At 36.1% G+C, this 27,812-nt stretch overlaps 1 protein-coding gene across 1 annotated transcript in view; it reads right to left on the bottom strand.

Annotated features, from left to right (window-relative positions):
• Positions 1-1,031: 1,031 nt before the first annotated feature.
• Positions 1,032-27,812, bottom strand: part of FAM98A (family with sequence similarity 98 member A) — a 40,351-nt gene continuing 13,570 nt past the window's right edge. The window contains 7 exon segments of the mRNA XM_020972371.2: positions 1,032-2,354; positions 2,357-3,029; positions 5,118-5,285; positions 11,252-11,368; positions 12,149-12,229; positions 13,164-13,259; positions 13,261-13,349. Of these exon segments, the coding sequence (XP_020828030.1) occupies positions 2,191-2,354; positions 2,357-3,029; positions 5,118-5,285; positions 11,252-11,368; positions 12,149-12,229; positions 13,164-13,259; positions 13,261-13,349 (1,388 nt within the window). The 3' untranslated portion in view covers positions 1,032-2,190.

Here is a 27,812-nt window from a genome sequence, read left to right as displayed (position 1 = left end):
AACATAAGTGCACCTGAAATAAAGTAAGTTTTATATCTAATGTAAAACTCTCAATAGTAAATACAATTTTAAGTATTTAATGGAAAAAATATTAAGAGACAAAAGTTTTGGAGGCTCAATATAGGGCTTAAAGTCAAGCTATCTTTTCACAAGTCACACATCTGCATATTCTTCAAGTCATGACTATTTGGAAAAATGTAATGCATTGCATTTAGCAAGTCTTCAGAGAAAACACAAATGTACTTAAAATAATTATAATTACATTTGCTTGATATATGTATCAATAGCTACACCCAGTGGCCACAAAGCAGTTATTAGATTATTCTACTTTAGAAAGGCCTAGGAAAGGTGTTGGACATAGGATCAAAAATGAATTGGATGTCTATTGTACATGAACCAGCCTAGCTACATTGGAACAAATCATCACCAAGAGGTTGGACACGAGGTGATGCATAATTTTGATTACATCTTATGAAGACTGTGTAATAAAAGTAAAAAGGGGTTATAATTTGTGTCAGTGCTTTTTAAACAATGATGATGGCTCAGTCAATCAAATGGAATCACATTAAAAGCTAAACTTGGAATTTCAACTACTCTTATTTGATGCTTCTGATAATTATCTTTAAATGCACCATTTTTAATCACTTGTAATGAAGGCAGCTTGGAAAAGTGGACAAAGTGAGGGAGACAAACCTGAGTGCAAATCTCCTCTCTGTCACCTGCTTGGTGTGTGAGTGTGGGAAAGCTACTTAACTTCTCTGAGTTTTGGTTTTCTCATCTGTAAAATGGGGAAAAGAACATCTATAGAATCTATTTCCCAGGGTTGCTGTGGGACTCAAATAATCTATGCACACTGCTTTCCAAACCTCAGAGAGCTATATAAATTTCAACTATTGTAGCTAAAGGAAATGCACAGGATATTTAATGTACTGTACTCTTATGCAAGGTTTTAGGATCTCTAATTTTTCCAGTAACTGCTTGAAAATAACACATTAACTATAACTAATCATTCAAATAAAGCACAAACAAAACAGAGAACACACGGATACTTTATTGCTCACCTTTCATACAAAGCACACCTTCAGCCATTTTCTTTCACAGCTTGACAATGTTTATGTACACAAAAACCCAGCAAGAAGCATCATGTGGATTTCAGTAAAGAATAATGTAAAACATCAACTCAGCCAGGCTTTTGTTTCTGCAGCAATAATAAAGGGCCTCCTCCACTAGCAACATCCATCTTCCTACTTGGTAGTGCATTTCTTCAATTACAAAAAACAAAAAGAAAAACAAAAACAAGACCAAACAAAAAGGCACCTGCCCAAAACAAACTATCTTGTATTTGCTGAGCCAGTGGTATTAACTCGTGCAAAAGACAAATTTCAGTTTGCTGATCCTTCTAGTCAACTTCAAGTAAAAATAAGGTTGTAGGAGGAAACTGTTTTGGATGGATGCAGGTCAGTTTGAATTGCTATATTTAACTATATGCCTACATACTAGAAGTTCACAACTTAGCTTGATTTAATGATCTTTGCAGATTTTGGCCATGTTCAAGGTCTTTAGAGTTGAGCAAATGGTAGTTTTTAATTAACAGAAGATAAGGCTACCGAATGTGCTATATGCAGAAGAGCTCATATAATAGAAACATACCTATCACTTCTATAGTGAAGCAAATGTGTATAATCTCACTCTGAATACAAAAGGCCAATTATTAAGTGCAGAACTATACTTGGAAAATATGTACCACATAAGCAAAATACATAAAAAGAAATTATTGATATAAAGAAAGAGGGAGGGCTTCCCAGTGAAAAATTTATAAAGAATCTAGGAGAATAATGCTTATTCTCAGAACTGCACATTGAAGCCACTGCTGGTACTTTCCAAGTAATTTCTTCAAAACATTATGCATGTTCTGACTGCGATATTAGTCTAGTCATTAAACACACATGGCTATTCATGTGTTTTGGTTTCTTTTGTAAATTTTGGTGAAAAGTATGCATTTCTCAAAAAAAGAGCATTAACTAAATCCATTTTAAAAAAACAGAATTGCATATCAACCTATAATTCTGTGTTTAAAGCAGGAGTTTCTGGCCATACATGGTCACATAGTAATTCAACTAGATATTTACCAGGCCTCTAAAATGAAGTTTCTATTACTTGAGCTCTGCTGAAATTTAATCTTTAGTAGCCTCAACTAGAATACTGTCTTCCTTGTCCAAATCCAGAATGATTATATTGATAACCTCCATGTTGGAAATGTTGCTCAAACTGACCCCCCTGATTATAACTCTGGCCCCCTCTTCCTCCCCAGCCTCCACCTTGACCTCCACGACCTCTGCCTCCACGACCACCCTCCCTCCTCGACCACCACCACCTCGTTCACCATGATGCCCACCACCATCTTGGTATCTACTGTCCTGTTGGTAGCCACCACCCTGATATCCACTTCCTGCATATGAAGATGTTTGGAAGCCACCATAACCACCTCCTTGGTAGCCACCACTGCCACCATGGTAGCCACCTGTTTGGAAACCTGAATCTCGATAACCACCATCTTGATAGCCACCTCCTCCTCCACTCCCTCCATCTGTCCAGCCTCCTTGCTGTTTATTTCCTCTTCCACCCCCTCGACCTCCATGGTCATAACTACCGCGTCCACCTCTTCCTCCTCCTTGTTCGTGACCTCCTCGTCCTCCGTATGACTGTTCATGACCTCCTCGTCCTCCGTATGACTGTTCATGACCTCCTCGTCCTCCGTATGACTGTTCATGACCTCCTCGTCCTCCGTATGACTGTTCATGACCTCCTCGTCCTCCGTATGACTGTTCATGACCTCCTCGTCCTCCGTATGAATGTTCATGACCTCCTCGTCCTCCATATGATTGTTCGTAACCTCCTCGTCCTCCTCCTCTGCCTCCTGTTTGCTGCTGAGGTCCATCCTGTCTTTTCTGCCATGGTGGCATCTCTGGAGGTGGAGGTTCAATTTCATTGGGTCTACCACCTCTGTCAGGTACCCTGCCCATTAACACCTAAAAAATAAAACATTATTGTAAACTATTTTATTTCACAAACAGAAGACGGCCATTAAGAAAAATGATCAATTTATACTTTTGTGGTTATCTTCACCATGCTATCTCCTAAATTTTTGATATTGAAATTCATCACAATGACAGCTTTAAGACTAGCAAAGTGTTTATACGTATCGTCTTTGATCCTTGCAAAAACACCATGAAGTAGGTGCTATTATCATCATCACAATTTTATAGATAAGGAAACATAAGCTGAGAAAGGGTAGGTGACTTGCCCAAAGTCAAATAGTTAATAAGTATCTGATGTGAGATTTGAACTCAGGTTTTCCTAACACAAAGCCCAGTGTCCTGTTCACTATACCATGACGGACTTCATATTTCATGAGCAGAACGAATAACTGAGTTCTAAAACAACAATATCAGAACTTATGGAGAGTAAGGAGGAAGAGCTGTGTGGAAGGAGCCGTATCATCATGATGGAAAACTAGTTTGTTGACTTATGGGATGAAGAAGGGTGGCCCACAACCTCTTGTTAAGTATTTCTGATGGATAAAAATTCCCTTAAATTTTCTTGGATGAGCCTATAGTTCAAGATTTTCTGACAATATAAATGCTAATAATTTTTTTTTCCCAATAAGTCTTTATAAATTTTCTCACATGCAAAGAAAAATAATTGTTTGGCTCAACAATCCATACACTAGAAACTAAATGGATAAGGAATATTTTTTGGAGGCAGATTGGTACAGTTGAAGAATCAGCAGGACCAGGGTTCAGTTACTATTTCTGACACATATGATCCTGGACAAGTCACTTTAACCTCTGTGCCTCAGTATCTCTCTTTGTAAAATAGGGATAATACAAGGTTATTAACTACCTCACAGGGTTGTTTTGAAGACAGTTCTTTGTAAACCTCAAAGCTACTATAAGAACGTGAGCTTTTTAAATTGCCTCAACTAAGATACGCAATTGGACAGACTACTTATTGAGTTAGTGTATCGGTACATGTATCTTGGGCAAATGTAAATTAGGTCCAGAATTCAATAGAAGGAACAGAATAGGATAGATTGCAACTAGGAAACTGTGCATCACTTTCAATGAATCCAAGATGTTCCCTGAAACAAAAAGCCATTTTTTAAAAAACCAATAGTCTCCCAGTGATATTATATTGCTAAAAATCATGTGCCACCATAATCTCTAGAGAATCAAAATTCTAAGTAACTCAGATGGAAAGATGTATGGTAGGAAAAAACAGAGAAGAGTTACAAATTTAGAGCTAGAAGATCCCTCAGACGCCATCTAGTATACTTCCTACTCCATTTTATATGTAAAGAAATTGAAGCCTAAGAGGTTAAATGATTTGCTTAAGGCAATATAGGTAATTAAGTGTCAGAACTGTGATTACCTACCATATTTATCTTATTTCAAATCTAATGTTCCTTCTTAACTACTACTCCATGCTACATTCAGTAGTATCACCAATGATCAATTATGTGTAAGGGGTAGCAAATAAAGATATCGTTCAGAAAATGTATAACTGGAAAAACAGATGGGCCAGTCATATAGTCGGAGTAAGGGATAACAGATGGACAGTTCAAGTGCTGCACTGCTATCCATATCATGTTAAAACAGTAGAGGAAAGCCTCAATTACATTCATAAATTCTTCATTAAGGATTTAGGGAGGACACTGATGAGAATCACATAGGATGAGAATAGGAAGAAGAACTGTGATCTGCACCAATGGTACTCACATAGATGAATTCTCAGATACAGAGAAGTTTACGGTAACTTTAGAAAGGAAGTTACTATAATGGAAATGCTTAATGACTTATGGTAGCATCTCATTTATGAGTGAAATTTGATCCATCAAATCCTTCAAGATCAATAAAATTGTCAAGTATTTTCAAAACACAAAAAACTTAGTTTCCACATTTTATAAGCTGTCAATTAAAAACAGGAATCACTTGATGTACATAATTTTTACAATACATTTTAGGTGAGAAACTAACAACAACAATAACAAAAAAGATGCTTTATGTTAATAACTTACTTGGAGGCATTTTGAGACAAATCTATTACAAACATCTCACCTTATTGATGGCACAGGCAGTTTTTTCTCTAATAGATCCACTGCTTGTCCTTAAAATCTTTGAAAGATCCTGCCGAGCAGCCAGGAGATGAGCAACAGAAATAGTACTTTTAGCAGACAAGAGGGTACGTTTTGGTTGGTAGACCTTTGCTAATTTTTCTGTTTGACTCTGATGAAAGAAAAGAAAAAGACAAACTTGTTTTCAAAATAACAGACATACCAAAGAACTTCATGATTAAAGAAAAAAGTGACACGTGTCCAAAAAGCACAAGAACATTAAACTATGAACAACTTCTTACGGGCAAAGTTGGTAGGCAACACAAGGAATAGCACAGAATCACAGAAGGTCTGAGCTAAAATGATTCTCAGAGTTCATCCTCACTTTATAGATGAGAAAAGCAGGACCCATAAAGTTTAAGTGACTTTCCCAAAGTTACACTGGCAAAAAAGAGGGAGTGGTAATACTTTCCAGGGAATGAAAGGGTACAGTCTGAATTAGCAGGACAAATATAAACCAAAAAACTAGGCAGGGTGTCAGAATACCAAAATCCATGAGCTAAGATGAGTAAGAAGACAAGTTCTAGGTTAGTGATACGGGTCTGGGGCAGCCTAACAATGATCGATATTCTTATAGTGCTTTAATGTTTGCAAAGAACTTTACATAAATTTTTTCACTTAAAACAATCCTATGAGGTAAATGAAATGATTATTACTACCCCCATTTTAAAGATGAGGAAACAAAGTCAAGAAGGGTTAATGACCTGCCCTTGGTCACACAGCCAATAAATGAATGTCTAAGGCAGGATTTCTACCCAGGTCTGGCTCCATGTCCAATACTTTATTACACTATTTTACCTCTTACATGATATTAGGAAGCCAAAATACAAGGAATATCACGGCTTTAAATGCTTGATTCAACTTGATTCCCTTAAATTTTGGCCTGTTTCCACTCCTTGCATTTCTGACTGGATGCCAGTGTGCTTATGAATAATGTCCATCACACCTCATTCTTATTCATTCACATCTCTGGGGTTATCTAGATAGCCTTTCTGCCTACATAATGGCTCCCTAGATGCCAAGGATTAGTGAGTGGAGTGGCAATAGTGGAAAGCCTCTGTCAATTCCAGGTCATTGTATGCTACTGGCTCCCAAGACTTCTTTTGGGGAATTTACCTCTGCCATTCTACTAGGTGCTAGGGATAATGCCATTCACTCTTTATTGCCACTGTGGATAATAAAGAGGCACTGCATTCCTTTGCCATATCCCTCCATATCTAAAAAACAGTTCTGATTATACACAGCTCCTTCCATTAAGCTACATAATTCTTTAGTCCTTTCAGCTTTGGGACTGAGTTACATGGATTGGACAGTGAACGAATGAAAACTCACCTAATCCACTATATATAGCTAGTCCCAAACCATGTTTCACATTCCAACCAGTCAACCATAGGACACCAAGGCCTACTCTCAGTGGAATCTTTGTACCTCTGCCTTGCCACTATACACATGTATCCCAATCCCCCCTATTTTCCAAGTCTTGCTCTGGAAACAGTAACTAAAACGATTTATCATTACCACTGGAAAGGGTATGACAATATACTATCCTATGGCTCCATTCATAATGCATATGACTACCTAGATCAAAACTTCCTTCTCTGGCCACTATTTCCATACATAAGTTATATCTTCCCAATCGGACCATAAACCCCGTACGAGAAATGATTATCTCATTTTTCTTTTTTGCATATTCAAGGCCTAACATAATTTAATCACTATGGCATTTAATAAATTTATGTTCATTTATTAATTTACTTTTTTGCACCAGATAACAGAGATGAATGCACAGGTCTGGGTCATGCAGAGCAATATGGCAATGGATGTTTAAGTCTCCACAATGGGCTATTTGTTATTGTGTATCTGGATATTTAACGACTAGGGGTAAGGCAAATCAACTTTTCAGTACACTAATTTGCCTGCCAAATCTAGTGTTCACTGAAAAGCTTTTGGGGGCATTTCAGGCAATACATGAGAGGCATTACCAAGGGATAACCTTTTGAAACCAAGAAAATGCTGGAGGTCTTTTAAGGAGGTGTGTGTGCTGGCAGAGGTGGGGGGATGGTAGTGCTTATGACATATTCTGTACTGCAAAATTCTAACCTCTCCTCAATTACCATTTCTCCAATTTGGCAAAGAGTTGGTCCTGGTGTAGGTAGCAGAAGATGACTTGGACTAATCTGACATGATATGCAGGACTTCCAGAAGTACAGAGGATAACATAGAGACAAATCACCAACCAACTCATCTAGTAATTCTTGAAATACTGACTCTGCTAACCTTTGACAATGCCTAATATTCATATAGATCTCACTGGATCTACAAAGCAAGCTTCAATTGAGCAATTAGTTTTTAGGGGTTGGGCTGGAAAAGTATGGGAGGGACTTCCACACCACCACCATCACTGAATATATAATTAAGCGTACACACTTAATAAATAATTGTGCAGTCTGGTGGTCACATATACTTGGGCTAATTGATTCCAGAAAGTCACAGACAAGGTACAGAACCACATATTCTATCATGATTCCTGATACTAGGACCCATGGTCCCTGATGGAGACAGCAAATCTACTGGTTAAAAATCTCAGCTATTTGCAAAGAAAAGGGACAATCAAATTTCTCTCTGAGTTCTTGAAGGAACCCCTGTTTCCAAGTTGTCCAGAGGCCATCCTGACTTATTAGACAGGAAGCCATAAAGTAAAATATTGGTCAACTGTAATGTGTGAGAGAGCTAACATAAACCAGGAATAAGACATCTCCTTGGCAGCAGTAAAGGCAATCTTCAATTAGGGTTGAGAAGGCAGGTACAATTTGGAAGCAGAGCAACTGCAAGGTCAGATTGTAAACATGTATATGGTGATACAAAGGCTGAAATTAGTTGGTAGACCAGTAACTAGGCTGGGAGTCCATATGATATTAAGAAGCCAAAGTTTAGGGAGTAAAAGAGAACTGACTTTTTGTACGATTTGGCTTGTTTTCCCAGAGCTTTAGTCATTTTATAGCAACTGCTTGTGTTTTCTGCCCCCTGCTGGCATTAATATGCTGGCATGGTTATAAGCAGGGCTTGCTAAGCCTTCTTATTCAGCTGCTCCCATTAAGCTATGATAATATACACATTCATATGCTATATAGATAGACACAATTCCAAACAATTTTCTTTCTTCTTTTTCTCTCATCTTTAGGTTTCTGTGAAGTAGCAGATAATTTTAGAAGGGGCCACACAAGCCTCACTGTTGTTAACAGTAACTCACATCTATATAGCCTTAGTGGACAAAGTATCTTTCACATTTCATTTATATACACACACATATATTCTTATCAATTTCACAAAACCTTTTATATTCTCTTATCTTAAAATAATAATAATAATAATAATTAATAACAATGAAGGGTCCATTTTACCAATAAGACTCTTTTTACAATTTAATTTTAAAATGTACGCAACTTTTCTCTTCCAAATTAATACATTAAACTTAAACAGATTATTGCAGTGCTGTCTGATGCTTCATCTTCAGCCTTTGATCTATTTTCTCTTTTGATTTAATAACAAATCACACTACAAACCAAGTATGAAATTCCATTGATTTGTATGAAATAATAAATTAAGAATGTTAAACTTTTCTTTTAGTATAGGGAAGAAAGGTGATCCCAAACAGGTAAGCTGTCTTTATTTTTTCAGATCATAGAAAGAATCACTAAAGTACTATTCTGAGATTCTATCACAAAGAAATAAGGTTCTTACCACTCCACTAACCTCTTGATGACTATCAATAAACATTTACTAAGTGCCAGGCACTGTGCTAAATGCTGAGGATAAAAAAAAAAGGGGGGGCCAGTCTTTGCCCTCAAGGAGCTCACAATCTAATGAGGGAAACAAAAAACAAATATGGAAAAATGAGCTACATACAGGATAAATAGGGAATAATTAACAGACTAGAATTAAAAGGTATTGGGAAAGGCTTCCTGTAGAAAGTGAGATTTTAGTTGGAATTATCCCAGAGAAAGAATTCAAAAGTCAGGGCAAAAGCTTTCCTCATTCCACCTAAATGCCCCAAGGGCATGGATTCTTGAGGCCTACACCAGTGATATACAAGCTCTAGAATATGTAAATTAACCTCAAAAGCCTCAGTGTTTCTACATTTCTTTGGATGCAAGGACCAGTTTACTTAAGTTTAGACAAGCTCAATACCAAAACTTGGGTGAAGGTAATTAATTTTTTCACCCACAGCAACTCATGAAGATCACCTCCTAAGGAACAAAGGGGCTGTGATTTCCACTGTTGAAGGACTTATACACATTAATGACATCACATTTACTGGAAGGGTAAGTTTTTACACATAGTGGAACAATTAAACAGAAAGTATTATTTATCATCAGCTATTAGCCTAGCATTGTGCTGGGTATTTTAGAATACGAAATAAGTTTAATATTTGATCCATGTCCAGACTAGTCAGAACAAATTCCTTCAAATACCTTTAAAGTATTTAATTACATGCTGCTGACTCCTAATGTATTATGTAGATATAATATAATATATATTCCTAATATAAAACTTCACTTACCTATCAAAGATTTCCCACCTGTTATTTTTCCAGGTAACAAAGACTATTCCTTTTAGCAGTAAATTTTGTATTTTCAATTCTTTTTCACAAAGGTTTTTTTTTCCTCAAACATTCATTATATATGGCTTTACTTTTAAAAAAACCAGATTTAGTACAGTTTAATCTTTTCTCGATGATTCAGGGTCATCACAATGAATATTCATTATTTTACTGCAAGACAATATCATTTTTTGTCTGTCTTTATATTTTCAATTTCCCCTCTGTTAAGGCCATTATGTCCTTTGGGCCTTTTACAAAAGCACCTAAGCCACTTCCAGGTTACTTCTTCCAATCATCTATGGCCTGGGACACCAGATAACTAATCTTGATAAAAGATTCATGTCTGATAATGATAATAAAAACTGATATTTACATAATGCTTTGAGGTTTAAGAGATAAAGGAATAATGGGAATAAAGCTTTCATTAGTAGTTAAAAGCTGAATTCTGAAAAGCTGAGGGTTGTCATAAGTCTGATCTCAACAATAAAGATCACATTATCTTTATGAAAGCACATAAGATTTTAATATGCCTGCTACTATATTTCTCAATAGATTGGAATTGGACTCTCAGGTTATGATCTTATGTTTCTTTGAGAGTTCCTTTATTTTTTTAATTTTTTTTTTTTGTTTTATTCTAGGCAGTTCGGGTTAAGTGACTTGCCTAGGGTGACACAGCTAGTAAGTGTCAAATGTTTGGTCTGAGACCAGATTTGAACTCAGGTCCTCCTGACTATCCACTGCGCCACCTAGTTGCCCCAAAAGTCCCTGTATCACAGCATAATGAAAGGCTCAGATTAAGTGTTGTTCAGTTGTGTCAGACTCTTTGTGAGCCTATTTGGGATTTTCTTGGCAAAGATACACTAATCTGCTATTTCCTTCTCTAGCTCATTTTAGAGATGAAGAAACTGAAGTAAACAAGATTAAGCGACTTGCCCAGGGTCACACAACTATAATAAGTGTTTGAGGCCAGATTTGAACTCAGGTCTTAGGTTTCTTTATCTGTAAGACAAAGGAACTGGACTAGATGGTCTCCAAATTCTCTTCAAGCTCTAAAATATTATTAATCTATAAATATCCAGGCATAACAGCTGAACAACTTGTTAAATGTAGTCATGTGAAGGCTTTACATATTTAATAAAAAATAATCTAATAGTAAGATAACTATAAGCCCTGATTCTTAGTAAGCTGGTTCAGTTTCAGAGGGGAAAACTAATTAATGTATTGGGAAGAGTTATGAGAATATACATTTGGAAAAATTCAGGTATGAGTCAATAACACATTCCCAATTCAAGGTTTGGAGGAAAAAACCCCCTAAATTCCACCAGATTATATTCTTTGCAAATAAACACGCACTACTAACATTGTAAATGGCAACTACTAAATCAAATAAAAATTTACAGTTTAGTTAAATGATTTCAAAGAAACTTCTACTGATTCATGTCTTTCAATACTCTGTTCTTTCATAGTGTCATGTATACCTTAGCTCTGTCTGACCAGCCAAATGACTGTACGGTGACATCTAGACGTTTCACTAAAAGCTTCCTTCGAACTTCATATTCATTGGTTATGGCTTGGTTAACTGCTTCTATTTTCTCCTGGAAAAAAAAATAGTCAATATTAGATGAAATGCTCAACTCAAATGTTAATTGTTTTGATTTTCTCCTTCTAATAGAGCAACGGAAATAATTTAAATCCCAACAAATTACATCATGATTACACTTCTAGTTAAATTCAAAGTACAAGATAACAATAGCTTACATTTATTTATATAGCAATTTGTGGGGAGAGCTATCCTACCCAAACCTTGTGAACAGGTTAGGATGAAGCACTGCTAAGTAAGCTGTCCAAAGTCATACAGCTGGTAGTTCCTACACTGACTTCAAACATATTGCTCTTTCTATTACACCATACTGTCCATCAGTGGGATGACAGATATTGAAGAATGGGAACACTAAATTCAAACAACAGAAATAAAATTAGATTTTTATGTTTCTTATTAATTTGTAAGCACTCTGGCTTAAAAAACAACAGGTAACTTATAACCTATTTTGATTTAAAATTTCTTATACTGAAGGGACTCTGACAAAATATTTTAAAATTACTATCTGAAATTTAACTCCTAATATTGGGAGGCAATTAAATTTACACAAAATTTTAATGTCTAGTTTACCTATTTTTAATGCTAAAATAAATTAAAAGCTTAGGGGAAAATCCTTACTTTTACAAAAGAAAAAGTACCTTTAGACTAGATTTAGACACAGTACTCATTAAAAGAGTTACTTTAAGAAAAAAGTTCAAAAAGCATGCTTTCTAATGTCAAAAACACAAAATGTATCATGGTCTACCAATTTACTTCCAAATGAACCTGTACTTACCCAGTGAGCTGGTCCCATTGTTTTCTTCAACAAAGGCTTTCCCACATGATTAGGAGGAACTTTTGCTAATGTTTCCTTTAACTGAAATAAGTAAATAAATAAAACGAGTTAAAGATTTTCCCCACCTTCAAAAGATTCTTCACATATCCTTTTATCAGAATATCCTAATAACAGAAAGGTAGTCATGAACTAAAGATAAATGAAGGCCCTAAGGGGGGGGGTGAGGGTGGGAATGGGAGGAACCAGAAAGCTGGTTACCCTGGCTCTTGTCTCACTGTCTATTTCACTGTACAATTATCAGAGAATATATATAAACTGTAACGTAGATAAATCAGGGCTCAATTTTGTACTGGGAACCATTCCTACATTATTTTATTATGGCACCTCTTATTGTATTCTTATTTATACTTAATTTGCAGACTAAAAGTAGTGCATTAAGAAAAGCATAAGGAGAAAAAAAATGTGTGATATCTTTATTCTCTTCTGCTCCACAAATCTGTGACATTTTAAGTATACGTTTGCTTATACACGAGGCTGTTATTACTTGAAAAACCTTATTTACAAATAAAGCACATAAGACACAATAGTGATTGAACTGAGGAAATTTAAGTATTAACATCCTAATTATTTTTACCTGAGAGGAAGAAGTAAAGAAAACAAAAAAGATTTTTTGAATGTTTTTTTCTTTACAAATTTTTAAATGATAGCATGCAGGGGGAAAAAATATTTCAAAGCACAATTTTTACTATTTCATAATAATGAAGATGACCACTAAATCAAAACACTCTGCAAAACAGGACATCAATGAATTTTTATTTTGAAAAAGAAACAATACTGTAACTCCAACATTCATGTTATAAGAACCACAACAAAAATAACAACTTATTTTTAACATCTGAACCCAAAATTCACTGAAGATAAAAAAAGTTGTCTCTTTGGAAAAAATTCATTGATTCACTTCAGACAAATAACTAGGTTTCCCTTAATGCACTGTATTTTGGTACAAAAATCTTACTTTTTTTTCTATGCCGCTGAAGAACTGGAACATGGTTATATTGGCTGGAGGTTTTGACATTCCCAAAGCAATACATATGCCTTTCAACTCTTGAAAAAACCTCACTACCACCTCCTTCTTGTGCTTTTTTGGGAGGAGAATTCACACACAGCATTCTGGCAGCTTCTAGTTCTGAAATGAGGTACGCTGAAAGAAAAAAAAATGAAACTTCACAACAAGATAGTTATGTCAAGCATGATAAAACTTTGGTCAGAACTACAGTATTTATGAGAGTTACTTCGGAAGACTCCAGTAATCCTCAATAAAACAATTTCTTCAATACTTATGACTTTAGAAGTAAATCACTCTTGAAAATCTATCTGACCCCTACAATACAGCACAAGTCACCAACTAATCCTTCTTCAAAAGAACCATGACCTCTCACCACTTCTTGTTGTCATCCTCTACCCAAATACACAAAAGCATACGGTATCAACACTTAGCAAAATGTCAAAGGTGGCAAAGTTTGCTTCGTACCTTTCTACCTCCCTTTTTGTGTTATTTCCTATGTGTCCAAGGCTTTATGACCTAAAATTATCTAAGACACCCCACAAATCCAAACTTTCCTTCTTTGGTATACTGAACTCAACTATGTGTTAGAAGACAGAAATTTGTTTAAAATACTTTATACTCATGATTGATACCCCTCCTTTAATTCTTGAGAAGGAGGACGTTTAAAAAGAGTGCAACACAAAAAGAACTTTTAATTGATAGGATTTTAGGCTAAGTAAAAATTTTTAAAAATTAAGTAAGATTTTCTTGTTCCCTTATTTTTTTATCATGAAGATCTAAGTGTAAGGACAACTCTTAAGCATATAGGTAGTGTAGTCGATAGTGTCAGACTTACAACCAAGAAGATTGGAGTTTAAATTCTGTCTCAGACACTAGCTAGATGACTGAAGGCAAATAGCTTAATCTCATTCAGACTCCCTTTCATTATCTCTAAAATGGATAATAGCACCTAACTCACAGGGTTGCTGTGAAAATCAAAAGAGATATGTAAGAGCTCTACAAACCTTAAAGTGCTTTATAATTAAATGTTAGCTATTAAATTATTATTAACTCTGAGTAACCCTCTCTTTACCCTCAATCTGAGGGGTCAGAAAAATTGGGATAAGAATCTTGACATAACAATTTTGAAAGTCTGCCAACCCCTGATGCAGAAAGAAAAAGTCAGCCAAATTTTTTGGGGAAAGTTCTTTAAGACTCTGTTTAAGAACCTCTAACAAATCCATGCACAATATTCTATACTTATTTACTAATGAAAGCACATACCACCTTTGAAAGAGGATCTATAAATTAAAATCCTACCAGTTTTTAAAGTATTTGACACATCTAATTTGAGAAAAACTATGCTTACTATTTAGAACTACATTTATTGTTAAATTTTCATTGGTCAAATCAAGTAGTAATCTTTAGGAATGCCATGAGCATTATGAGTATATGAGAAGATTTTAAGTTATCTATGACATTTAAGTAAATGGACTCTGATATTGTGTTAATGGAACACATATTCAAGATATGGACATTATCACCAAGAGATAATTATGCTTAACTATTTTTTTTAAACTTTTCTTTTTTAAGCAACTAGAACAGAATTTTTTTTTTGGGTGAGGCAATGGGGATTAAGTGACTTGCCCAGGGTCACACAGCTAGTGTCAAGTGTCTGAGGCCAGATTTGAACTCAGATCCCCCTGACTCCAAGGCCAGAGCTCTATCTACTGCACTACCTACCTGCCCCTAAGCTTAACTATTTAGGACACAACTGGAACCAGGGAATAAGTAAAGATCTCTGAGCAGCTTACAGATTTCTCACAAAGTTCAAGCTTCAAAGTTATCACTTTCCTCTCAAAGGACAGCCTCTTGGGCTTACTCACAGCCTATTTACTTCTAAATGACAAAATTATAACAAGATTTTTATATGGAAATCTTACATGAAATTAACTCATTTCCAAACTCACAGAATGGATCACAAGTGCAAACCAAGAGAGGAGCAACAAGAGAGTAGACAGAAAATCACAAAAAGTTTTTACAAAAAGTTATAATGACCAAACATGGCCCAAGAAAAAATGAAAAAAATGTACCTGTCTCCTTTCTTTGCAGAGGTAAGGGCAAAAATTCCTAAGTATCTGAATACATTATGAGGGTATCTAGTTCAACACACAGCTATTAAGAACCCACTATATTTAGTGCACTGTGCTTGGCACTAGGAATAGAAAGATGAAAAATTATTTCGTTTATACCTTAGTGGAGCTTACAAAATTTTATAGCACACTACAATAACTGATATTTATATAACAATACATGGATAGCCTGAAGCCAAGAAAAAACTTATCATACTCTTTGCAGAGAAATTTCTATGGAAAATGATTGAAATATCTCTTCAACCCTTCTACCTTCCAACCCCACCCTTAAAACAAAAGTTCTGGTATGAAATGAACACATTTCAACTGTCTAGAACACTCAGCTATCGAGAATAACTACTTCATTGAGTGTTCCTGATATTCAAGATTTTACCACATGAGGTTTTGTTTTTCAGTTGTTTCATGCTCTTTGTGACCCCCATCTGGGATATTCCTGGCAAAGATAATGGAGCAGTTTGCCATTTCTTTTTTCAGCTCATTTTACAAATGAGGAAACTGAAGCAAACAGGGTTAAGTGACTTGCCCAGGGTCACCTAGCTAGTAAGTGTCTGAGGCTGGATTTGAATTCATGAAAATTAGTCTTTCTGATTCCAAGCCCAGTATCCACCCTGCCACCTACCTGTCCCCACTACATGAGGTAGCAAATGTCAAAGCGTGCTTGCACACAACTGTGTTGGCTGCTGACTTGTGCTTTAGGGAGTTTAGATATTTCAGAATTAGTTAATGACATCAGATGAGTTGTGCTTTTAGTTTTGTGAAATTAAGGTAAAATTAAGATTTAGCCACACTTTAAGAACTTAGGCTGCATGTGATAGAACGAAAATTGTTAATAGAGACTTTACAGCCAAGATAAGTTGGAAAATAACAAGTAGGCAATTAGCTATCTCTGATGATTTCCATGCACCAGACCCAGCTAACCTACATCTTTGGGTGCTAAAAGAACTGGTGATTATGATTTACAGTTACTGATGACTTCTGAAAGAAGATTAATAAGAGGTAGGACAGGACTAGAAAATGGCAAAGGTCAGACTTCCACTTCCAGGAGCCAAGATGGCGGAGTGAAAAGGTAGTCGCTCTCACTCTCCCCTATCAACCTCTGAAAACCCAGAAAATATCACCCCAGAAAAAAAACCCCTGGAATACCTGAACTAGAAGAAAGACAAGAAGCAGCAGTGCAGCAGCCCAGCAAATGGGTCTCCCAGTGCCTCAGACAAAAAAAAGGGAGGCAGAACTACAAGGGGCCCCAGCGATAAGTACCCTGCATTCATCTGAAAGGAGGTGAAGAAAACAACCTAAAGGCTTCCTAAAGCCCTGGCCTTGCTGATTCCAACCCAACACCAGGTGAGCTGTAGGAGCCCTGAAGCCTCCAATTGTGAAGAAATCCTGAAGCCCAGGTGGTAGAGCAGGCAAACACCAACACCTGGACCTCCGAGTGCCTCAGTGAGGGCGGAGGGAACCGGTGGAAACCAGCTCAGAAAACCACCAGGAGCCTCGGCACTCCACTGCAAAGGAATCTCCTGTGCATTAGCAGAAATGAGGGAGACAACACTGCAAGGGGCCCCAGGCAGATAAACATCCTGCAGCACCCATCTAAAAGGAGCTGAAGAAAGCTAAAGGAAAGGAAAAGCAGGCAACCTAGAATTGCCTGAAAGTTCCAGCCTTGCTGATTCCAGCCCAACACAAGGTAAGCTGCCAGAAACCTACAGCCTCCAATTGCCAGCATAAGAGGCCCCAGCACGCAAAGCCAGTGACCAAGACCTAGGCTCCCAACACAAGAAGCTTGGGTCAGTACCCTCTGTTCCCCAGCAGGAGAGCTCAATCTCTTTAAAGGCCAGGGAATAAAGAAACACCATGAGTAAAAAGAAACGTACCATAGATTCATATTATGAGAAGAGTGAAGATCAAGACAGAAATTCTGAAGAGGACAACATTGTCAACAAACCCACATCTGCAACAACAAAAGGGAATATGAACTGGTCTGAAGCCCAAAAAGCCTTCTTAGAAGAGCTCAAGAAGGATTTTAATAGTCAAATGAGAGAGGTAAAAGAGTCCTTCAAAAATACAATTGGCCAATTGGAAAAAAAATACACTGAAGAAAACAAGTCCCTAAAAAACACAATTGGCCAATTGAAGAAGGAAGGACAAAAACTAACAGAAGAGTACACTGAAGAAACAAGTCCCTAAAAAACACAATTGGCCAGTTGAAGAAGGAAGTACAAAAACTAACAGAAGAAAACAATCTGTTAAAAACTAGAATTGGACAAATGGAAACTAATGTCTCTATGAGAGAGCAAGAATCAGTCAAACAGAAACAAAAAAATGAAAAAAACATGAAAATCTAAAATACCTCATCAGTAAAACAACCGACCTGGAAAATCGACTCAGGAGAGACAATTTAAAAATTATTGGACTACCTGAAAATCATGATGAAAAAAAGAGCCTGGACAGTATCTTTCAGGAAATCATAAAGGAAAACTGCCCAGAAGTCCTAGAACCAGAAGGGAAAATAACCATAGAAAGAATCCACGATCACCACCTGAAAGAGATCCCAAATTGACAATGCCAAGAAATATAATAGCAAAATTCCAAAATTACCAGATGAAAGAGAAGGTGCTGCAAGCAGCCAGAAAGAAAGAATTTAAATATCATGGAACCACAGTCAGGATTACACAGGACCTTGCAGCTTCTACATTAAAAGACCGCAGGGCATGGAACATGATATTCCTAAGGCAAAGGAGCTTGGAATGCAGCCAAGGATCAATTACCCAGCAAAAATGAGCATCATTTTTCAAGGGAGGAGGATATTCAATGAAATAGGAGACTTCCAAACTTTCCTGATAAAAAGACCAGAGCTCAACAAAAAATTTGATCTTCAAGTACAGGACTCAAGAAGGACTTAAAAAGGTAAATGGGACAGAAGGATACAATATGTTGTTAATGGGGGGGCTGTTTAAACCCCTACAAGGGAATATGAGACTTGCAACCCTTGAGAACTGTATTGTTATTACACCTTGTTAAAGGAGTATACATAAAGAGGGTGGATATTAGTTGACTTTGATGTAATGATAAAAAAAAATCTAATCAAGGGTTAAATGGATCCAAATAAGTGGATCAATCTGATCTTAGAAAATGTACTGAGAAAGGAGGAGGCAGACAAGGGTAAATTACATTACAGGAAAAGACACAAAATCCTATTACAGCAGAGGGAAAGAAGGGGGGAGCATTGTTTGAACCTTACTCTCATCAGATTTGGCTCAAGAAGGGCATAATATAATCAGTTAGGTATAGAAATCTAACTTGCCCTATAGGCAGTAGGAGGGAAAAGGGGAAAGAAAAGGGAGGGGGAAAGAAAAGGGAGGGGGGGGAAAGAAGGAGGGAAAGCAGTAAGACTAAAGGGGAAGAAAAGGGAAAGGGATAATAAAAGGGGGAAGGGACTGAAGGAGGCAGTGGTCAAAAGCAAAACACTAGTGAAGGGGGAAAGGAAAAAGGAGAAAGAAAAGCATAAATAGGGGGAAAAAGGATGGAGAAAAAGACACAGATAGTAATCATAACTGTGAATGTGAATGGGATGAACTCTCCCATAAAACAGAAACGGATTGCAGAATGGATTAAAAACCATAATCCTACAATATGTTGTTTACAGGAAACACATTTGAAAAAGAGTGACACATACAGGGTAAAGGTAAAAGGCTGGAGCAGAATATATTATGTGTCAGCTGAAGTGAAAAAAGCAGGGGTAGCAATCCTGATCTCAGACAAAGCAAAAGCAAAAATAGATCTAATCAAAAGAGATAAGGAAGGAAACTACATCCTGCTAAAAGGCACCATAGACAATGAAGTAATATCATTACTAAAATATATGCACCAAATGGTATAGCATCCAAATTCTTACAGGAGAAGTTCAGGGAGTTACAGGAAGAAATAGACAGCAAAACTATACTAGTGGGGGACCTGAACCTCCCCCTCTCAGCACTAGATAAGTCTAACCACAAAATAAACAAGAAAGAAGTTAAGGAGGTGAATAGAACATTAGAAAAGTTAGGTATGATAGACCTCTGGAGAAAACTGAATGGGGATAGAAAGGAATATACTTTTTTCTCAAGTACATGGCACATACAAAAAAATTGACCATGTACTAGGGCATAAAAACCTCACAATCCAATGCAGAAAGGCAGAAATATTAAATGCATCCTTTTCAGATCATGATGCAATAAAAATTATATGTAATAAAGGGCCATGGAAAGATAGACTAAAAAATAATTGGAAACTAAATAATCTAATCCTAAAAAATGATTGGGTCAAACAACAAATCATAGAAACAATCAATAATTTCATTCAAGAGAATGACAATAATGAGACAACATACCAAAACCTATGGGATGCAGCGAAAGCAGTTCTTAGGGGAAGTTTTATATCTCTAAATGCTTACATAAATAAAATAGAAAAAGAGGAGATTAATGAATTGGGCATACAACTAAAAAACTAGAAAAAGAACAAATTAAAAATCCTCAACTAAACACCAAATTAGAAATATTGAAAACCAAAGGAAAAATTAATAAAATTGAAATTAAGAAAACTATTGAACTAATAAATAAAACTAAGAGCTGGTTTTATGAAAAAACCAATAAAATAGATAAGCCTTTGGTTAATTTAATTAAAAAAAGAAAGAAGAAAACCAAATTACTAGTATCAAGAATGAAAAGGTGAAGCTACCACCAAGGAAGAGGAAATTAAAACAATAATTAGGAATTATTTTGCCCAACTATATGCCAACAAATTTGACAATCTTAGTGAAATGGATACATATTTACAAAAATATAAATTGCCCAGATTAACGAAGAGGAAGTAAAATACTTAAATAACCCCATCTCAGAAAAAGAAATTGAACAAGCCATTGATGAACTCCCTAGGAAAAAATCTCCAGGGCCAGATGGATTTACATGCGAATTCTATCAAACATTTAAAGAACAATTAATTCCAATACTATATAGACTATTTGGGAAAATAGGTGAAGAAGGAGTCTTACCAAATTCTTTTTATGATACAAATATGGTGTTGATACCTAAACCAGGAAGAGTCAAAATAGAGAAAGAAAATTATAGACCAATTTCTCTAATGAATATAGATGCAAAAATTTTAAACAAAATACTAGCAAGTAGATTGCAGCAACTTATCACAAGAATAATACACCATGACCAGGTAGGATTTATACCAGGAATGCAGGGTTGGTTCAATATTAGGAAAACTATCAGCATCATTGAGCATATCAACAACAAAACCAACAGAAACCACATGATCATCTCAATAGATGCAGAAAAAGCTTTTGATAAAATACAACACCCATTCCTATTAAAAACACTAGAAAGCATAGGTATAAATGGAGTCTTCCTTAAAATAATAAATAGCATATCTAAAACCTTCAGCAAGCATTATATGTAATGGGGACAGGCTAGAAGCATTTCCAATAAGATCGGGGGTGAAACAAGGATGTCCATTATCACCACTGTTATTCAATATTGTACTGGAAACCTTAGCTTTAGCAATAAGAGAAGAAAAAGAAATTGAAGGCATTAGAATAGGCAAAGAAGAAACAAAGCTATCACTCTTTGCAGATGACATGATGATATACTTAGAGAATCCAGTAAAAAACTACTTGAAATAATAAACAACTTTAGCAAAGTTGCAGGCTATAAAATAAACCCACATAAATCATCAGCATTTCTATATATTACCAACAAAGCCCAACAGCAAGAGATAGAAAGAGAAATCCCATTTAAACTTACTGTAGACATTATAAAATATTTAGGAGTCTACCTCCCAAACAAACCCAGGAACTCTATGAACACAATTACAAAACACTTTTCACACAAATAAAATCAGATCTAAATAATTGGAAAAATATCAGTTGCTCATGGGTAGGCCGAGCTAATATAATAAAAATGACAATCCTACCTAAGCTAATTTACTTATTCAGTGCCATACCAATCAAACTACCAAAAATTATTTTATAGAGTTAGAAAAAATAATAACAAGATTCATTTGGAAAAACAAAAGGTCCAGAATATCAAAGGAACTAATGAAAAGAAATGCAGGGGAAGGTGGCCTAGCAATTCCAGATCTTAAATTGTATTATAAAGCAGCAATCATCAAAACTGCTTGGTACTGGCTAAGAAATAGGGAGGTGGATCAGTGGAATAGGTTAAATATGCAAGACACAGTAGTCAATGACTATAGTAATCTATTATTTGATAAACCCAAAGACCCCAGCTTCTGGGATAAGAACCCACTCTTTGAAAAAAACTGCTGGGAAAACTGGAAAAGAGTATGGCAGAAACTAGGCATAGACCCAAATCTCACACCATATACCAAAATAAAGTCAAAATGGGTTCAGGACTTAGATATAAAGGCTGATACCATAAGTAAACTGGGAGAACAAGGAATAGTTTACCTATCAGATCTATGGAGAACAGAAGAATTCATGACGAAACAGGACATAGAGAACATTATGAAAAGCAAAATGGATTTTGATTACATTAAATTGAAAAGTTTTTGCACAAACAAAGCCAATGCAACTAAGATTAGAAGGAAGGTAGAAAATTGGGAAAGAATTTTTACAACCAGTCTCTCTGATAAAGGCCTCATTTCTAAAATATATAGAGAATTAAGACAAATTTATAAGAACACAAGCCATTCCCCAATTGATAAATGGTCAAAGGATATGAACAGACAGTTCTCAGATGAAGAAATTAAAGCCATCTATAGTCATATGAAAAAATGCTCTAAATCGTTATTGATTAGAGAAATGCAAATCAAAACAACTCTGAGGTACCACATCACACCTATCAGATTGGCCAACATGACAAAACAGGAAAATGATAAATGTTGGAGAAGATGTGGGAAAATTGGAACACTAATACATTGGTCGTAAAGTTGTGAAATGATCCAACCATTTTGGAGAACAATTTGGAACTATGCCCAAAGGGCTACAAAAATGTGCATACCCTTTGATCCAGCAATAGCACTTCTAGGGCTATATCCCAAAGAGATCAAACAAATGGGAAAAGGACCCACATGTACAAAAATATTCATAGCAGCTCTTTTTGTGGTGGCAAAGAATTGGAAATTGAGAGGATGCCCATCAATTGGGGAATGGCTGAGCAAGTGTATATAATGTGAATGAATGGAATACTATTGTGCTATAAGAAATGATGAACAGGCTGACTTCAGAAAAACCTGGAAAGACTTATATGGTCTGATGCTGAGTGAAGTGAGCAGAACCAAGAGGACCTTTGTACACAATAACAGCCACGTTATACAATGACTAAGATTGTTAAACTGAGCCCTTCTTAGCATTAAGAGGATCTAAGACATCTCCAGAAACCTCAGGATGGAAAATGCTGTCCACATCCAAAGAAAGAACTATGGAAGTCGAATCGCTATCACTTATTTTTACCTTCTGTTGAGTTTTGTTTCATCTTTCTGATGGTTCCTCCTATTGGTTTTAATTTTTACTTACAACTTCACTAACATGAAAATATGTTTAATGGGTATGTAAATGTAAAGCCTATGTCAGATTGTGCTGTCTTAGGGAGGGTGGGGGGGAAGAAAAGGGAGAAAAATTTTCAACTCAAAAGCATATGGAAAAAAAAACATAAAAAAATAAATAAAAATAAAAATTTAATTAAAAAAAAAGAAAGAAAATGGCAAAGGTCCTGAATTTCAAAGAAAGAAGGAAGAGAAAGGAGTAAACAAGCTATAAGCTAATGAATCCGAGTGATTCCTATGAAATTCTGAAATATAATTTTAAGAGAGTTCCAACTTAACATATTAAAACAAGCTATGGATACTGAAAAATTGGAAGTAAATAGTGAAACAAAACAATTTCATTCCATAAGGAAGTTTATGTAATGTAAGTCAGTAGCCACAATAGTGACCCTAAAGCTGCCTAAAACAACCCAATAAATACTCAATCATTTTGCCCAATACAAAGAGCTGGTAGCTTAAGGTCAGTTTAGAATCCTGTAGGAAAAGAAGAGCACCAGATCTGAAGTTAGAAGATCTAGGTTCAAATCGCAGTTCACCATTTCCTACATATGTGAGGTGTAAAATGTCTATGGCCCATTGTTGTTTTATTAGATGGCCTCTAAGGTCCTTTTTCAGTCCTACATCTACGATCCTAAAGATGTTCCATAGAAGACTATGAAAAAATAAGAAGTGGTGGAGGAAAAACAAATTTACAAAAGGCCTGGCCAGATACCAAATTAAACCAGATTATTCCAAGAACATTTAAGGATGATACTAGAAGCAAACAGATGAAAAATGGAAAAGATATCAGGATTCTCTTCACAACAAACTTTTCTTCACTAACAGTGAAGTCACCTTATATTCTAACATAACAGTTTCTGATATGCTATATGAGGAAGAAAAGATGCTAGAGAAAACAAAGATGACTCAAGTAATATGGTGTGCCTGGCAATATGCTAGAGGATCTATATGTCCATAGATAAGAAAATACCAAGAGTAAAAGTAACTAAGCAGTGATTGGAAGGTGAGAACTGAAAAGCAGGAAATATCAGGAAAGAGGGTATTACTTAAGGTGTGCCCTGAAGGGTATTAGGAAATTAAAAAAGTAAACAAAGGGAGACAGAGAATCCCAGACTTGAAAACACTGCCTTTACAAAAGGCACAGGTATAGGAGACGGAATATAGTTTACAGGAAACAGCAATTAAGTTAGTTCAACCTAGAAAGACAGGATGGGGTCAGAATGAAAGACCTGAAATACCAAAAAGAGGAATTTGTATTTTGTCTGAAAGACAATGGAGAGCCACTAAAGCTTTTTGAACTTTATTTTTTTTTTGCCATGGTTAAAACTATGCAGCCAAATATGGCAACTGTGTGGAAGCTGGATTGGATAGCAGAGAGGCTGGCTATAAGCAAACTAATTTTAAGGCTACTGCAATTGTCCAGACAAGAACTGATGAGGATTGAACTAGAGTGGTTATGCTACAAGTAGAGAAAAGGGACAGATGTGAGAGATATAAAGGAGGTGAAATAATCAGACTCGGCAACTTTGGCAAACTAACTGGATATGGGTTTGAGGATAAAGCTATTAAGTTCTATTTTGAGATTCCTGAGGGACACTGGAACTTGGAAGATAAGGGACTGGAGCTCAGGAGAAGCCAGGGGGTTGGTTATGTTGACCTGAGAATCATCTGCATGGGGATGATAGTTGAATCCACTGGAGTTGTTGAATCCACCAAAAGGGGAGAGGGAGAGAGTAAAGGAGGAAGGGAAACAGAGGGAGAAGGGGGAGGAGAAGGAGAGGGAGTAAGAAGGACATAGGACAGAGTTCTAGGGGTACAGTGATGCATAGAGGCCAAGACATAGATTATAATTTTGCAGAAGAGACTGAAATGGATTGGTCAGACATGTGGTAAGAGAATGAAGACAGAGAAGTGTTACAAAAACTTAGTGAAGGGTGAATTTAAAAGAGAAGCTAGATCAGACCCAAGGATGTGTAGAGTAGATCTGCACTGGAAGGGATGCAATTTAAGGGTACTGAGAAATAAATTCTCAAGCTCTCTCAAAGAATGAATACTGCCCCCCCCACTCTCGCCACCCCAACCCCAGCAAGAGAGACTATGATAAGAAACTACCATTTACTACTAATGATGAGAAACTATCATTTACTACTGACCCATATGCCTACTTTCTCATCTGTATAAGAACTTTGTAAGAATAACTGACAATCATATCAAGGAGATCCTTGATGAAGGCATTAGACAGGAATAAGATGTGGGCTTTATTACAAATATAGTATCGCAGATCAAATTTTTAACAGTCACATAACTAACTAAGATGCAGAGAATAAAAGATACCACTCTGCTTACAGTTTGATGAATATTAAAAAAAAACAAAAACAAAACCTCTGATCAGGTAAAACAATATGCTGTCATAAAGACTCTCATCACAAACACATTACAATAGTAATAATAATAATAATAATAATGATAATAATAATAACACTAGTCAGCATTTTTATAGCACCTTCTATGTGCCAGGCACTGTGCTAAGCACTTTACAACTATTATCTCATTTGATTCTCATAAAAACTAGCTATTATTATCCTCATTAAGTTAAGAAAACTGAGACATGCAGAAGTTAAGTGATTTGCCCAAGGTTACATAGTTAATAAGCTTCTGAGGCTGGGTTTCAACTTGGGAGTCAGGAAGACTCTAAACCAGCATTCTATTCACTGTGACTTAGGTGCTACAAAAATTATAGGCTCAAAGATGAAGAACAGCAGGGACTTTGAAGTAATCTAGTTCAATTCTCCTCATTTTACAGATGAATAGTCAAAGAAAGTGACTTGCCCAAGGCCCCACACTAGTAACAAAACAGTGCAAGTAGGATTCAAACCTATGTTGTCAGACTACAAATGCAATGGTATTTCTACAGTATCTGTTACAATTAAGTTTCAAAACAGTTAAGAACTATAACTTTATGGGGTAGCTGGATGGTACAGTAGATAGAGTACCAGCCTTGGAGTCAAGAGGACCTGAGTTCAAATGTGGCTGTAGACAGTTACTAGCTATGTGACCCTGTGCAAGTCACTTAAACCCAATTGCCTTTTGGAAAAAAAAAGGAAGAAATATAATTCTGTTCAACAACCCTCAGACAATCAACATCAAACATATAAAGAGAGAGGTATGCTTGTCAAAAGTGATTGCCACTGTCATGGAGGATATCCAGTGCAAAATCCAAACAGAATAGAATCCTTATAGATCAGGTTATCCTGTGGTCCACTGAATTAAATCTTTATCTTCACTAATGTCTAATTAAAATTTAGCTTTTCCTTCAATTATTTTTAAAAAATAATTGTCAGAAGGAATCCAGAGACTTCACCAGACTGACAAGGGGGTATATGACACAAAAAAGGTTAGAATCCCTTTCACAGACGGTAAAAACTTACTGAAATTCCTGTTATTGGATGAGAATATGCTGATTATATCATAACCTAGAATACTGCAAAACCCCTTAAAAATGAACCATCAGGGTTAAGTATGCAAGACACAGTAGTCAATGACCATAGTAATCTATTATTTGATAAACCCAAAGACTCCAGCTTCTGGGATAAGAACTCACTTTTTGACAAAAACTGCTGGGAAAACTGGAAAAGAGCATGGCAGAAACTAGGCATAGACCAAAATCTCACACCATGTACAAAAATAAAGTCAAAATGGGTTCATGATTGAGACATAAAGGCTGATACTATAAACAAACTGGAAGAGCAAGGAATAGTTTACCTATCAGATTTATGGAGAACAGAAGAATTCATGACAAAACAGGAGATAGAGAACATTATGAAATGCAAAATGGATAACTTTGATTACATTAAATTCAAAAGTTTTTGTACAAAGTCAATGCAATCAAGAGTAGAAGGAAAGTAGAAAATTGGGAAAGAATTTTTACAACCAATGTCTCTGATAAAGGCCTCATTTCTAAAATATATAGAAAATTAAGTCAAAATTCTAAGAATACAAGTCATTCCCCAACTGATAAACGGTCAAAGGATATGAACAGGCAGTTCTCATATGAAGAAATTAAAGCCATCTATAGTCATATGAAAAGATGCTCTAAATCACTACTGATTAGAGAAATGCAAATCAGAACAACTCTGAGGTACCACATTACACCTATCAGACTGGCCAACATGACAAAACAGGAAAATGCTAATTGTTGGAGAAGATGTGGGAAAATTGGAACACTAATGCATTGCTGGTGGAGTTGTGAACTGATCCAACCATTTTGGAGAGCAATTTGGAACTATGCCCAAAGGGCAATAAAAATGTGCATACCCTTCAACCCAGCAATAGCACTTCCTGGCTATATCCCAGAGAAATAATACAAATGGGAAAAGGATCCACCTGCGCAAAAATATTTATAGCGGCTCTTTTTGTGGTGGCAAAGAATTGGAAATTGAAGGGATGCCCATCAATTGGAGAATGACTGAATAAGTTGTGGTATATGAATGTAATGGAGTACTATTGTGCTATAAGAAATGACGAACAGGCTGACTTCAGAAAAACCTGGAAAGACTTGTATGGTCTGATGCTGAGTGAAGTGAGTAGAACCAGGAGAACATTATACACAGTAACAGACTAATATTGATAGACTTAACCCTTCTCAGCAATACAAGGATCTAAGACATCTCCAAAGGCTTTATGATAGAAAATACTATCCACATCCAGAGAAAGAACTATGGAGTTTGAATGCAGATTGAAGCATACTATTTGCTATTTCTTTTCTTCTGTTGTGTCTTGTTTTCTCTTTCTGGTGGTTCCTCCCATTAGCTCTAATTCTTACTTACAACATCACTATTGTGAAAATATGTTTAATAGGAATGTAGATGTATAGCCTATATAAGATTGGGCACCCTCTTGGGGAGGGTGGTGGGGAAAGGGG

This window comes from Phascolarctos cinereus, unplaced genomic scaffold, assembly GCF_003287225.1.
Source record: "Phascolarctos cinereus isolate Bilbo 61053 unplaced genomic scaffold, phaCin_HiC Scaffold_2;HRSCAF=192, whole genome shotgun sequence".
Classification (NCBI taxonomy): domain Eukaryota; kingdom Metazoa; phylum Chordata; class Mammalia; order Diprotodontia; family Phascolarctidae; genus Phascolarctos; species Phascolarctos cinereus.
This window is presented reverse-complemented; position numbering and strand designations above follow the sequence as displayed.